Source organism: Vigna angularis, chromosome 8 (assembly GCF_016808095.1).
Source record: "Vigna angularis cultivar LongXiaoDou No.4 chromosome 8, ASM1680809v1, whole genome shotgun sequence".
Classification (NCBI taxonomy): domain Eukaryota; kingdom Viridiplantae; phylum Streptophyta; class Magnoliopsida; order Fabales; family Fabaceae; genus Vigna; species Vigna angularis.
This window is the reverse complement of record NC_068977.1, coordinates 30,130,510-30,143,026: the sequence shown is the minus strand read 5'-3', so window position 1 is coordinate 30,143,026 and position 12,517 is coordinate 30,130,510. Positions and strand designations below refer to the sequence as shown.

The following is a 12,517-nucleotide window of genomic DNA, read 5'->3' as shown; positions in this document are numbered from 1 at the left end:
TATATATATATATATATATATATATATATAGAGTGTTAATCTGATTTAAAACTTCCTCATAGTATCAGTTTCAACTACTCTTTTTTGACAAAAAAAAATCTATCCCTTTTCATTTTGAAGGTAAAAAAGCTTAAGTTAACCTACCTACCAAAAATTTGTACCTCCAATCTTAAATAAGGAAAGCAAGTAACATATAGTGTGATGATTATTCACATTCAAAAAAGACAGGAAACACTGTGTCCCACCAAAGAAAAAGGAAACATAAATATGAGTACTGATATGGATGGATTCTAATCTTATGTGTGAAGGATTTCAGAATCCTATAGCATATCAGGAGAATGGAAAGTAGTCTCAAACCCTAACAACTACCTACACTTGATTTTCTTGTTTTGGTATCTTCGCCACCCCCAAAAAGCTACCATACACAATCATGAACCTCTCCACTCCCAGTCATCAATAGTTTCATCTTTTCAGTTTTAATTTGCTCGTTATTCTCTCTCAAACTTATTTAACTGTTTAATAACATCATCAGATCTTGTATGGTCCTCTGATGCAATGTTGATGCATGTCAAATGAGAAAGAAGATTGAGCCATGGATGAAAACAAGAAGTGGATGCATAAGGAAACTGAAAGACAAAGAAGGCAAGAGATGGGAAAACTCTGCAACAACCTCAGATCGCTTCTGCCTTTAGAGTATATTAAGGTAAGCATCTTCTTCGGACAACAACTTGTCTTTGAAACTGTTTGTTTCTTTAATTTTCTCTTCTTTCTTGTTGGAATTTAAGAGTAATTGAAATTTGAAACACACTAGTCATTAGGGGTGCTTTTATTCCATGTCTTGATGACCATCATCAGGGAAAGCGTTCAACCTCAGATCATGTGCATGAGGCTATGAATTACATCAACCACCTTCAAGATAAGGTAAAGCAATTGCAAGAAAAGAGGGATGCGTTGTTGAAGGTGTCTAATAATTTGAGTAGCATTGAGAATGAAAGCTCTTCTGCCACTCATCTTCCACCTTTGGTTCTTGTTCATCCTTTCCCTGGGGGCCTTGAGATTATTTGCAGTCATAGCTTCAGGAAAAGTGCGTTTCCCATGTCAAGATTATTGGACATTCTGCATAAAGAAGGACTTAACGTGGTCAACACTACTTCCATCAGAAGAGATGGTAGATTCATACATACCATACAATCAGAGGTACATGTCAATTTATTTTCCATTGAGCATTATGGTAACGGTTTTGAAACTGATCATTATTGTTTCGTTCTGTATAAACTGATCTGAAGGATCCCAATCATTCTAATATGATTGACACTGATTACTCTGAACTGCAAATAAAGATTACGGAGGCATTATCATCTTCAAGTAAGTAGCAGAAGTTACACAACATTCTAGTGTAAAATGTTTTGTGTTCTTCACAAAAGATTTTTTGTTTGCTTTATTTTCTGAATATTCAAATAACACCAGTATGGTCACCATCATTTAACCATTTGCAGGTTTGCAAGAGACTTTGCCTGAACCTGAAAATTGCTAATATCTTGGGAAAAATTAAAATATTATTCATTCGGATGTTTCTTATTGCATATACCCTTAACTTGAGTGATTTGTACAGAAGTGAACTTGTTAAAAGTTGTACTTTATCTGCCACAATTGTTGGTGCAGTACGAAGGGTAGCTAGTTGACGATTCAATTTAGCTAGTTGACGATTCAATTTAGCTAGTTGACGATTCAATTTCATGAAGGTCACAAACATGGATAGAGTTCATAATGATGTTCAATGTTTTGTATGCACGTTTCTGCATTTAACTCTTACAATTGCCATTTTTTAATTGCCAAATCATTTTCTTTAAACATGGGGCAGTATTACTTAACATGGTTTTAATTAAGAGCCTGCCACTGCATTGATAATGTCTAGGTTTTTATGGTTTTATAAACTTTCACTCAACAACTACATTTTAAAACCTTGCTATTTTCTTCTGCATCAATACAGCAATCAAGTATTAGAATGTTCTTCGTTTCTTTCACTTTAGTTCCAACAATAACTGCATTAGCTATCAGATAGTGATAGTTTAGACAAAATTTGAATTTGGTTTCCATTTTGGCAGCGCAAAGTCTTTATTTACGTCAAAGTTTTGTTTCTCTCTACTCAGTAGCATTTTTTGTAACAATTATATTGTTCTACGTAGTCTCTTTTTCTATCGCATACAAAAAACACTTTGATCTTTAACGGAAATGAAGAGAGCATGCCAGATTCTACACTATTTTTTCGATAGAATTGATAGCTTCATTTATATATCTACACACAAATACCTAGTAAGAGTGATAATAGACACATGAATATTAGTGATGCATCATGAGAAACAGAAGCCATAAATGTACATAAAACACAATGTATGAAGGGCCATAATATTGAAAGAAAAATTGTTTTGAAGGTATAGCTAGTAAATTAAATGTATTATTGAAGTGTTACTAATAATATTTTGAGAATACGGAAGCAGGTGAATTTCATAGTACTTAATTAGTAAGGAAAAACAAGAGGAAAAGTATTGTTGAAATATAATAAAACTTAAACTATTTCGAGAAACTCATGCAGCTCACAAATTGGAAAAGAATAGACATTTAATTGAAACTGATAAATTGTAATTGAAGATAGCAATCTAGCCTTCTGCATACTTTTCTGTTTCATTATTGAATAGAAAACCTCTGGAGTGTACATTATTTATGAGTATTCTATGTGGGTTTGCATAAAAATTAAATTATGTAAATCAATCAGAAATCATAGCCATTGACTGGATGATTTACTCATTCCTAGCTCCTTTTCCTGTGCTTTTCTTGACGGGCACATATGCTGCAGCCTGTGATTCAACATCTGCTATATGATCAGTTAAACCATAAATATGTTGGTCCCTCACTTTCTCTTTATTGCACCTCCCTAACAGTTATAAGCATGGTCCAACCAATTTCTCCAGCTGGCCAGAGACAGTGGTTGATCAAGTGGAACCATGATTTTAAGGATGTAACCAAGATGTTGATGATATAGCTAGGTTTTGTATTACCGAGTGCCGGTTTTGAAGCAGGCATAGTTTGGTAAAATATATTTATATTTAATGGTTAAACTCAAACACGATTATCTTCAAAAGACACTACGAAAGCAGAAAGAAAAAGTAAGAGGTAATATTCCCTCAAGTTGGATAATAATTTGTTTTAAGAGTTAGTTCAAAACCATTTCCATTTAAGTGATTGTATTCATGTATATCCTTGGTCCATTATGCGAAAAATAAACTGGTCGAGTATCAAAGCAACTGTATTTAGCAGATATGAAACCAGCATTATCCAATTATTTTATTAATCAGGAATTATAATCAGAATCATTATAAGCGAAGATGTGACAACTAAGCTAATCTTCGCTGCACTGCTTTAAATGCATTATTGTGGATCACATCTTCAGTGTTTATGGACTCATTTCATAAAGTAGTGGAATAAGTATGATCCTGCAATTATCCAAAATCTGCCTAAAGCACACAAACATAATCAACCTTATACGTGTTTATAATTTCTAATTCATCCAGTATCTTCCTCCATAATATTGAACTACCTACATGTGGTCCAAAAGTAAAATTATTTTGGATGAACTTCACTCGATTAGTATTCGATCCTCCTTCAGTTCATTGTACTTAGTTACTTAAAAAAGCATCACAAACATTATAGTTTTCTCCATGTAGCACTAAAAAACAGCTTTAGTACATAATTATGTTATTAATTAGTATGCCAGTATCAGATTTTGTTTTGCAGTGTTGCTGGTAAGGCGAAAACATAGCGAAATAAATTTGGTCCACAAATCGTGAAACTGAATCAGAACCAGATAGGCGTAGCAGGTAGCTAGTCCCTACTGGTCCACTGCCATATTAATGGAACAGTGTCTAAGGCCAGGGTCAATGTTCTTCCAGCCTCCACGTAGATCTTGGAATTCATCCAAATTGATTTTCTCAATCACCTTTCTTACCATCTTCATTGATTGTATTTAATTCAACAGCATGGAAGAGCAACTGTTCATACATATGATGTAGGGAAGCCTCGAAGTAGGTGGGGATATATACTAAAATAAACAAAGTCCACATAATACAGTTCTAGTGTCCCCAACAAAATTATGGATTTATAACCTCGAATCTTCTTCAAACCTCGTCAATTCAAAATATATATATATATATATATATATATATATATATATTTTGAATATTTTACGGCGATTTGTTATATATAAATGAGTTTAAATGATATCTTACAAACTAGTTTTATTAGATAAAATTAAAGTTAAAATTTATTTCTTAACATGATTATATCATGAAGTAGACTCTATTATAACAAAACTTATTGTGTGTTAAATTTATTGTTCCATCTCCTATTGAATTATCTATATTAATATCTAATTTTACGTTATATATATATATATATATATATATATATATATATATATATATATATATATATTCTTATTTGCATCGTTATATCTTCTGTCTCTCTCCCTCTCCTGTAACTTGTATTCATTAATAATAACGGTAACAATAGTAATAATAATAAATAATAATTATTATTATTATAAGTGGGCCTAAAGTTGGTTTGTGGACTTATTAGCTGGCTTTATTATTGGACAAAATCTAGTTTAGTCTTTGTTTGGGCCTCCAAGTGATATTGCACTACGAGGAAAAGGGAGTTGCTCCCTCCACCCCCACACATCTCTTTCTCCACCTCCCCTTTACTTTTTTGCCCCTTCCTCTACCTTTCCTTTACTATTTTGCCCCTCAGTAAAATTTTATTTTTAAAATTATTGTTTTTTAATTTTATTCATTTATAACATATTTCACTGATAACCTACGTAGTTCCTTGTATGAGTAAAATATTTTTCTGCAAAGCTTGGTGATCGTGAAAAGAATTATCAAGCAATCTTCCTCTTGTTCTCGGTGCAATACGTGGTGCAGTGCGTTTATGGTGTAGTGTCCTTGTCGTGGTTCCTCTCCAGGTACGTAGTCATAATCCTTCCTATAATTCTAAACCCTAAACCCTTCCCATACTTCCAATAATCCTTTGAATATCCAAGCCTATAATCCTTGCATGAGCCGCAAAACGTAGTAAAATAAAAACGAAACCTAAAAGGAACACTGCCTCTGGACGGATGACATCCTTCAACGGATGTCAACATCCGTTTAAGGCGAAACGGATGTCGACATCCGTTTTGCCTTAAACGGATGTTGACATCCGTTGAAGGATGTCATCCGTCCAGAGGCAGTGTTCCTTTTACGTTTCGTTTTTATTTTATTTGTTTATTTTATTTACAGTAATTTATATTTAAATTTATAATTTTAAATGTTATATATGGTAAGAAGAAAGAAATGGAGAAATAGAAGTGAAAGGTTGATGAGGCTTGAAGAGAAAATGATAAACGGAAATGGAGAAATGGAGAAGAAGCTTGACGGAAGAGAGAAAGGTAAACGGAAATGGAAGAGAGGAAGAGGTGCAGAGGGAAGTAAATCAGAAGTTTTAAATAAATTAAAATAATAAAATAATAAAAATAAAAAATTTTAACTTTTGAGGATATAATTGTCATTTTAGAAAGATATAATTGGCATTTTAGAAAATTGGGGAGGTGGAGAAAGAGACGTGTGGGGGTGGAGGGAGCAACTCCCCGAGGAAAATTGTACTGGTTCATACACCAATAAACAAATAGTGCAGCAAAATTGACCCAAACAGTGCTGAAGATAACCCATCAAATTAATGAAGTAATGCAAGCATGATTCAATCCAACTTATATTGAGTTAAACCAGGTAAAATTATAGGTTGTATTTATGAAAAAAAGTAGGAAAAATATTTCGTTTTTTATATATTTAAAAAATGATAATTTCTTTTAAAAATATGTATAAATTGAAATAAAACTAAAATACTCTTTTAAGAAAATGAAAACAGTTCAATCAGTTACAAAAGCACCCGGATATGATATTCATTATAATTTTATATATACATATACATAACCAAAAAAAGTTACCATTTTAATGTGAAATAAATTCTCTAGACCTACGTATACTTTATTGCTAGACCTAGGTAGTCTTTACTTTCCTTTTCTTTTCCATCTTAAAAGACTAAAAAGCATTAGGTAACACACATTAATAATGAAATAAAACAATTTTTCACATCAACTTTCTTGAAGCAGGTGAATGAGTTTAATTAAATTTAAAAGTAAGTTAGTAAAATTTGGAATATAAAGCATTTGTTCTTATTGCATTTGAAGTAGGAAGAGACCATTATATTTATTTTATCATGAGTTCTTCTCTTGGCCTTTCCCTTAATTGAAACCCAATAGCTGTCTTCATAATTTTATAAATGCTGAGAAAACTTCATAGTTGATTCTGCCATTGGTAAACGAAATTAGTGGAATTATAAAATGGTACTATATGTATTCTATTGTCTAGAAGTTTCTTACTCAAAGTTTAAACATTATATTTAAATTAAATAAATAAAGACTCTAATAGAAGCTATTCGTGCCAATGAGAATTATTAGCCAATATGGTTTTGGATTCCACCTTGCACGTCCTCAACGTCAGCATCCATTCTTTTCATCTCTTTGGAAAAAGAATGGGCAAATCTTTCATATATATTAATTAAGCAATACTTTTTTTTTTATTATTATATATTATTATTATTACTGTTATAGTTATCAGATGAGGGACTGGAATCGGTTAAAGAAGAATAAATTATTCTAATTTCGATTACATGAATTTTTAATAAAGGATAATTATGTGAAATTATATTTTTAATAAAGCTTCGTATTCAATAACTATTTATTATATTGTGAAATTGTGGTAGCTATTTCTCCGGCCATAGTAACCTTTTTTTTCGTGTTATCTGTCTCTCTATATAATATTATGAATAATTTTTTCAAGATGTTAAATTTGATAATTAAAGTTATAAAAATATACCATTCATAAGGAGTCTTCTCTAGACAGTGTTTGACTTGTCACTCTAATTTACTTTGGCTTTTGTAGGAACCGAAAGCCACTGTTTTCACATAATTAAATAATTAGTCATATATATATATACATATATATATATATATATATATATATATATTTAACATGTCTCAGATTTTCATAATCTGGGTTAACAAGTTGGCCATGTGTTTTAGGTTATATAAGAAAATTGAAATTATTAATTTGTTTACGTGTGGTGTTACTGAAGCTGTACGTATCGACATGCATCTACAAAGACAGTTTTATTTTACTATTGACAAATAACACTTCACCTTCAAGAGAAGTAATGTAGTTACACACTAAAATATTTCTTATAATTATAATCCGAAATTGAATAATATTATTTTCTATTTTTCTACAGGAATTTTATTAAAGACAAGATATTCAGTCATTACAGGAACTCTTTTAGAAAGAAGGATTGCTAGTTTTTAAATTATATTTTATTGTTATTGAAGAAATTTCTAAATTAGACATTGAACCAGTCTCCAAAATTAATGTCCAAGATTTTATTTACTTTCAATTTAGATTTTAATTTACTCCCAACTGATTGTTAGCAAATAGTTCATTAAACTTAGCTTAGAGACATTAATTTATTTGTAGAAACAAAATATTTCTTATTTTTACAAAAATCTCAATAATAAAAGTGATAAAAATGGAAAATATAAGAGGAACAAATTATATATGATTCTTTTTAATTCCTAAAAGAATCTTATTTCTAGAAATGTTTCAAATACATATAATATAATCCTTCTTTTCATTTAGTTTTGATATCATTATAATAACGATAAGGTTATTTAAAACATTAAATGAAAAAATAAACTTAAGAACTAAATTATTAGGGAATTTAAAACGTATTTAAGTCTGCATATTAATTTAACCCAATGAATTCATGTGAATAAGTAGTGACATGAAGGGCAAAACTAGTCAAAACGGCAAAGAAATTAAAAGGTCAACGACTCAACTTCTGATTAGACGCATGATAAGTGTTAATAATAGCTAAACCAAATGATTCGTTTAACTTAATCTCTAATACCATATTTCTTCCTTTTTTTTAATAATCAGACCAGTTACTATAGTTGGTGGCTTTATTATTGGAAAATGTCTGTCACGTCACTTCTTTTCTCAAATATTAATATTTGACAAAATTATAATATGATAATGATATTTAACAATATTTTAACATCGTTTACTTGTTATTATGATTGGTCCAAAATTACTTCAAATTAATAATAATAATAATTATAAACACTAACATGAACCAATCACAAAATAAAACATAAATAATATTAAAATATTATGAAAGTATGATTATTCTTATAATATAACAAATAGAATATATTAATCATATTCCGTGTTACTTTAACCTTTCTCGTAAATTTTACTACGAAGAGACTTTCCTGGAATTTCCACACCATTGTAACACGTAATGACCCTTTAGCCTCCTTTATCAGATAAAAGAAAAAAGAAAAAAAACTCTTCTGACTGCTCATAAAATTTGAAAATTCCATAAAATTAATTTAAAGTATAAAAGTAAAGACAATATTTATTTAAAAATTGGTCTTTTAAACTTACTTCTTAACAATTCTCACTCTAAAAAACTGGTATACGAGGATTAGATATCCACTTATTAATACTACGAAAACAAAATTGTTGTATGCTTAAGAGTGTGAAAGGGTAAGAGCTATATACTGTGCTTGATTGAGACATTTTTCCAACTGAAAAATACCAAGAAATTTACAGAATTAAAAATCTTCTTAGTATACACCAAACATGGAATCTACTTCCATTGCCAAATTTCCGCCGTTGATAAAAAGTTGGGATGGCAGTGACATCATCACTTTCCATTGGTGAAAATTATCCAACTCAAGCTCTAACAGGACCATCAATTTTTCTATACAAGAAGTAAGACGAATTGGTGCATTGTTGTAATAATTAAGCTCACACGAAAAGTAATATAAAATGTGACAATTCCAATGAAAAATGAAGCTTAACGAATGCTAGCAAACAATGGCATAGGCCACAATTTGATGCATAAAATATACACAGAATTTGTTTATATTAACCTTAAGCGACCTTGACTTCCAAGGTAGTCCCTTGTCGATACCATAAACATCTTCTGTCTTCTTTGCATTTGCCGGTTCACATTATTATGCTTCTTTCTTGCAGGGTTTGAGTTGAGCCTATCTTTCATTTTGTTTTTAACTTCAACCCTTCCAACTTTCTCTTCTGTCAAACTGAACTAAGATTCTAAAGATTCTTCCTTCAAACAATGAACTTGAAGCAATACTGTTGTTTCCTCTCAGACGAAGGGCAAAGCAAAATTCAGTACGGTTTTTATATCTGCTTAATTTTCATGCGTGAGTTATCATAATTTTAGGTTTTCAGTTAATATATCTGTTTTTTTTTTTTTCTTTTCTTCTTTTTACCAGAATTGCTAGGAAGAAGAACAATAGGGATTATCCATGGGAAATGTACACCTTGAAGGAGTTGCTTAGAGCCACAAACAACTTTCATCAAGATAATAAGATTGGAGAGGGTGGATTTGGCAGTGTATATTTTGGTCGAACAAGTAAAGGAGTTCAGGCAAAATATCTGAACTTTTGTTTGATATATATATATAAAAAGTTTAAGCATGACATAGTTTCTGTTGAATGGACAAATTTAAATCTGCATCGTGTCAGTTTTTGGTTTAAACATGAACTGATGTATACTGCATAAAATATGAGGGTTTGAACAGATTTTAAAATCTGCAGATTGCAGTGAAGCGATTGAAGACAATGACTGCGAAAGCAGAAATGGAGTTTGCAGTGGAAGTGGAAGTATTAGGAAGAGTGAGGCATAAGAATCTGTTGGGGTTGAGAGGATTCTATGCAGGAGGAGATGAAAGGTTGATTGTGTATGATTACATGCCTAATCATAGCTTGCTCACACATTTGCATGGTCCACTTGCCAAGGAATGTCAGTTAGATTGGGCGAGAAGAATGAGCATAGCAATTGGAGCTGCTGAAGGTTTATTGTAAGTTTAACTTCTCCATATTTGTCTTTCATGGTTCCAAAAATCTTGACATTATTCAACCAACACAATTGACACAACTGATGTTTGTGAATATGTTTTTTGTTTCTGGATAAGGTATTTGCACCATGAGTCAACTCCTCACATCATACATAGAGATATAAAAGCGAGCAATGTTCTTCTGGATTCTGAATTCCAATCTAAGGTTGCTGATTTTGGTTTTGCAAAGCTGGTACCAGATGGTGTGACCCATATGACTACAAAGGTTAAAGGCACCCTAGGATATCTGGCACCAGAATATGCTATGTGGGGAAAAGTTTCTGAGAGTTGTGATGTTTACAGCTTTGGAATTTTACTGTTGGAGATCATCAGTGCGAAGAAACCCATTGAGAAATTTCCTGGAGGAGTGAAAAGGGATATTGTTCAATGGGCCACACCATTTGTCAACAAAGGTCTCTTCGGCAATATCGCAGATCCAAAACTGAAGGGGAGATTTGATTTGCAGCAGTTGAAAAATGTGACCACAATAGCTCTTAGATGCACTGATACTAGCGCAGATAAGAGGCCTAACATGAAAGAGGTCGTCAATTGGCTCAAGAATGGTGTAGGGAGCACTTAATTTTTTACTATGATCAGACTGATATGAAACAGTCAAAGTTAAGAAAGAAAAGTACCAAAGTGATGTGTATAAAGTGATATAATTTCTTTGTTCTTTTATTCTGATATTTATTAATTATGCATCTTTCTGTTTGAGAAAATGAGATTTGCATTAATTAAATTTGTCAAAATTTAAGGTATCTTTTGAGTGGCCCTTTAATGTGTGTAGGTGTGGTAAAATCACAGGACTAGGTTTTGTAGTGTAGAATCTATTGGGGTTATAACTCTATATTCGCAATTCTATATATGACCTTTTTTTATGTTCTTAGGGGTTGCAACTTCGTATTTAATTTTCTCAAAACAATCTTCTTGAACGTTTTATGTGTATTTAATATTTATTAGGTGAAAAAGAGGTAGTAGAGAGAGAAGATTGGAAAATTGTTTGTGAAAGATTATAGAGCATTATTCTATGTAATTTTAGAGTCTATTTTAAAAGAAAAAATATTAAATTTTATTTTCTATTCTTAAATTATGAAGATTATTGAATCTAGTACAATTAAATAAAGATAATAAATGGTAAAAGTGTGAATTATTTTATTTTTATAAAAAAAAAACCTCAATGACATTAGAAGTAAGAAACTGGGCCTATGAACTGAAACTGGAGCTGAAAATCGGGGCTGAATTCGAGGACTTCTATTTAGACTCCCATCTTTTGCTAACCGCATTACCATTTTAATTCTTTTATTTAAGATGACATTTTATTTTTATTTCATGGTCGGCAGAGTAAGTACTTTCTAAAATGTGAAACGATATAAGTGTATTATAATAAGTACTTTTTAAAATATTCTCTTTACATTTTGAAAAGTACATTTTGGAACATTCTTTTTCTTTTTATATTCTGAAAGTTATTGTGTGAAACGTTAACAAAATAGAATGTGTTATAGAAAGAATAATATAGGATGTATAGAGAGTACTTCGAGATTTGACGCCTAAAACTTTTTTTTTTGGGTTTTTACATCTTGAAACGTACTTTCGATACATATTTTTATTTTTTTAACATTTTGGAAACATAAAAATGGAAAAACGTAGTTTACAAATTACTTTCTAAAATGTAAGAAAGTAAAAACGTGAAAATATGTAATAAAAGAAAAAGGTTTGTAAATTGCTAGAGCCATTGAGTCTTTTTATCTGGGCCTGAGATAATAGCCCATGCTTCAAACAGTTTAAACACAGGGTTAACTTCAACAAAGTATTCATCTAAAACTTTAGCTATGTTATGTATGATTTTAGGTATGTGTGAACAAATTTTTCTTTTATATTTATAAGAAAGAAAAATAAAAGTAAAGAAATTTATTATAAATTAAAATTATTTTACATATAAGTTAATCTGGAAAAATTTCACAATCTTTTTTTTTCTTTTTAGAAGTGTTTATGCAAACATGTCATTATAAAGAACTTTTTATTTATTTGAGGTTTACTCTTTTAGTTTAGTCCAATCCATAAGGAGTCCAGTTTTATGTTTTTAGACAGGTTAATCCACTAAAATTTATATTTTTTCAATTTTATTTAATTATCAGAAATACAAATAAATAAAATTTTATTTTTATCTTAATCTTAAAGCGAACTTATAAACATATAACAATATTCTAACAATTCTTTTAGTTGTTGACAGAGAACAAAGACTTTTACATAAATTATATTATATGTATTAGTGTTTATGAAACAAATTTTTCAGATAATACTAATTATATTTACAGAATTAGGATCAACGTAATAAAGTGTGAGTCTATATTTTTATTGAAATCATATCTGAATATAATAATAATATAATAAATAATAACAAAATAATAAATAATAATTAAGTCACAAATTACTAAAATTTAATTAT

General features: G+C 30.3%; 2 protein-coding genes across 6 annotated transcripts; both read left to right on the top strand.

Moving 5' to 3' along the window:
• Nucleotides 1-240: 240 nt before the first annotated feature.
• LOC108345308 (transcription factor bHLH36) lies at nucleotides 241-3,239 on the top strand. 4 transcript variants are annotated; one of them, XM_052866884.1, is made up of 5 exons: nucleotides 245-392; nucleotides 533-703; nucleotides 856-1,197; nucleotides 1,287-1,365; nucleotides 2,940-3,232. In XM_052866884.1, exons 2-5 carry the CDS (start codon nucleotides 593-595, stop codon nucleotides 3,038-3,040), a joined length of 633 nt encoding a protein of 210 aa, XP_052722844.1. In that variant the 5' UTR covers nucleotides 245-392; nucleotides 533-592; the 3' UTR covers nucleotides 3,041-3,232. The 4 variants fall into 4 exon arrangements, with proteins under 4 accessions (XP_017439390.1, XP_052722844.1, XP_017439388.1 ...); XM_017583901.2 differs by having other exon boundaries at nucleotides 241-703; nucleotides 812-1,197; nucleotides 2,940-3,239; XM_017583899.2 differs by having other exon boundaries at nucleotides 246-703; nucleotides 2,940-3,231.
• Nucleotides 3,240-8,843: 5,604 nt separating this feature from the next.
• LOC108344132 (PTI1-like tyrosine-protein kinase At3g15890) lies at nucleotides 8,844-10,790 on the top strand. 2 transcript variants are annotated; one of them, XM_052866883.1, is made up of 5 exons: nucleotides 8,844-8,921; nucleotides 9,186-9,344; nucleotides 9,449-9,602; nucleotides 9,773-10,035; nucleotides 10,150-10,790. In XM_052866883.1, exons 2-5 carry the CDS (start codon nucleotides 9,289-9,291, stop codon nucleotides 10,649-10,651), a joined length of 975 nt encoding a protein of 324 aa, XP_052722843.1. In that variant the 5' UTR covers nucleotides 8,844-8,921; nucleotides 9,186-9,288; the 3' UTR covers nucleotides 10,652-10,790. The 2 variants fall into 2 exon arrangements, with proteins under 2 accessions (XP_052722843.1, XP_017438087.1); XM_017582598.2 differs by lacking the exon at nucleotides 8,844-8,921 and adding an exon at nucleotides 8,952-9,105.
• Nucleotides 10,791-12,517: the final 1,727 nt, after the last annotated feature.

Excerpts from the sequence above, each read along its gene's own strand:
- LOC108344132 (XM_052866883.1), top strand. The coding sequence starts at position 9,289 with ATGAACTTGAAGCAATACTGTTGTTTCCTCTCAGACGAAGGGCAAAGC. Across the intron at positions 9,345-9,448 it reads GAAGGGCAAAGCAAAATTCA|AATTGCTAGGAAGAAGAACA; the intron begins GTACGGTTTTTA and ends TCTTTTTACCAG. Across the intron at positions 10,036-10,149 it reads GGAGCTGCTGAAGGTTTATT|GTATTTGCACCATGAGTCAA; the intron begins GTAAGTTTAACT and ends TTTCTGGATAAG.
- LOC108345308 (XM_052866884.1), top strand. The coding sequence starts at position 593 with ATGGATGAAAACAAGAAGTGGATGCATAAGGAAACTGAAAGACAAAGA. Across the intron at positions 1,198-1,286 it reads TACATACCATACAATCAGAG|GATCCCAATCATTCTAATAT; the intron begins GTACATGTCAAT and ends ACTGATCTGAAG. Across the intron at positions 1,366-2,939 it reads GGAGGCATTATCATCTTCAA|TTATAAGCATGGTCCAACCA; the intron begins GTAAGTAGCAGA and ends CCTCCCTAACAG.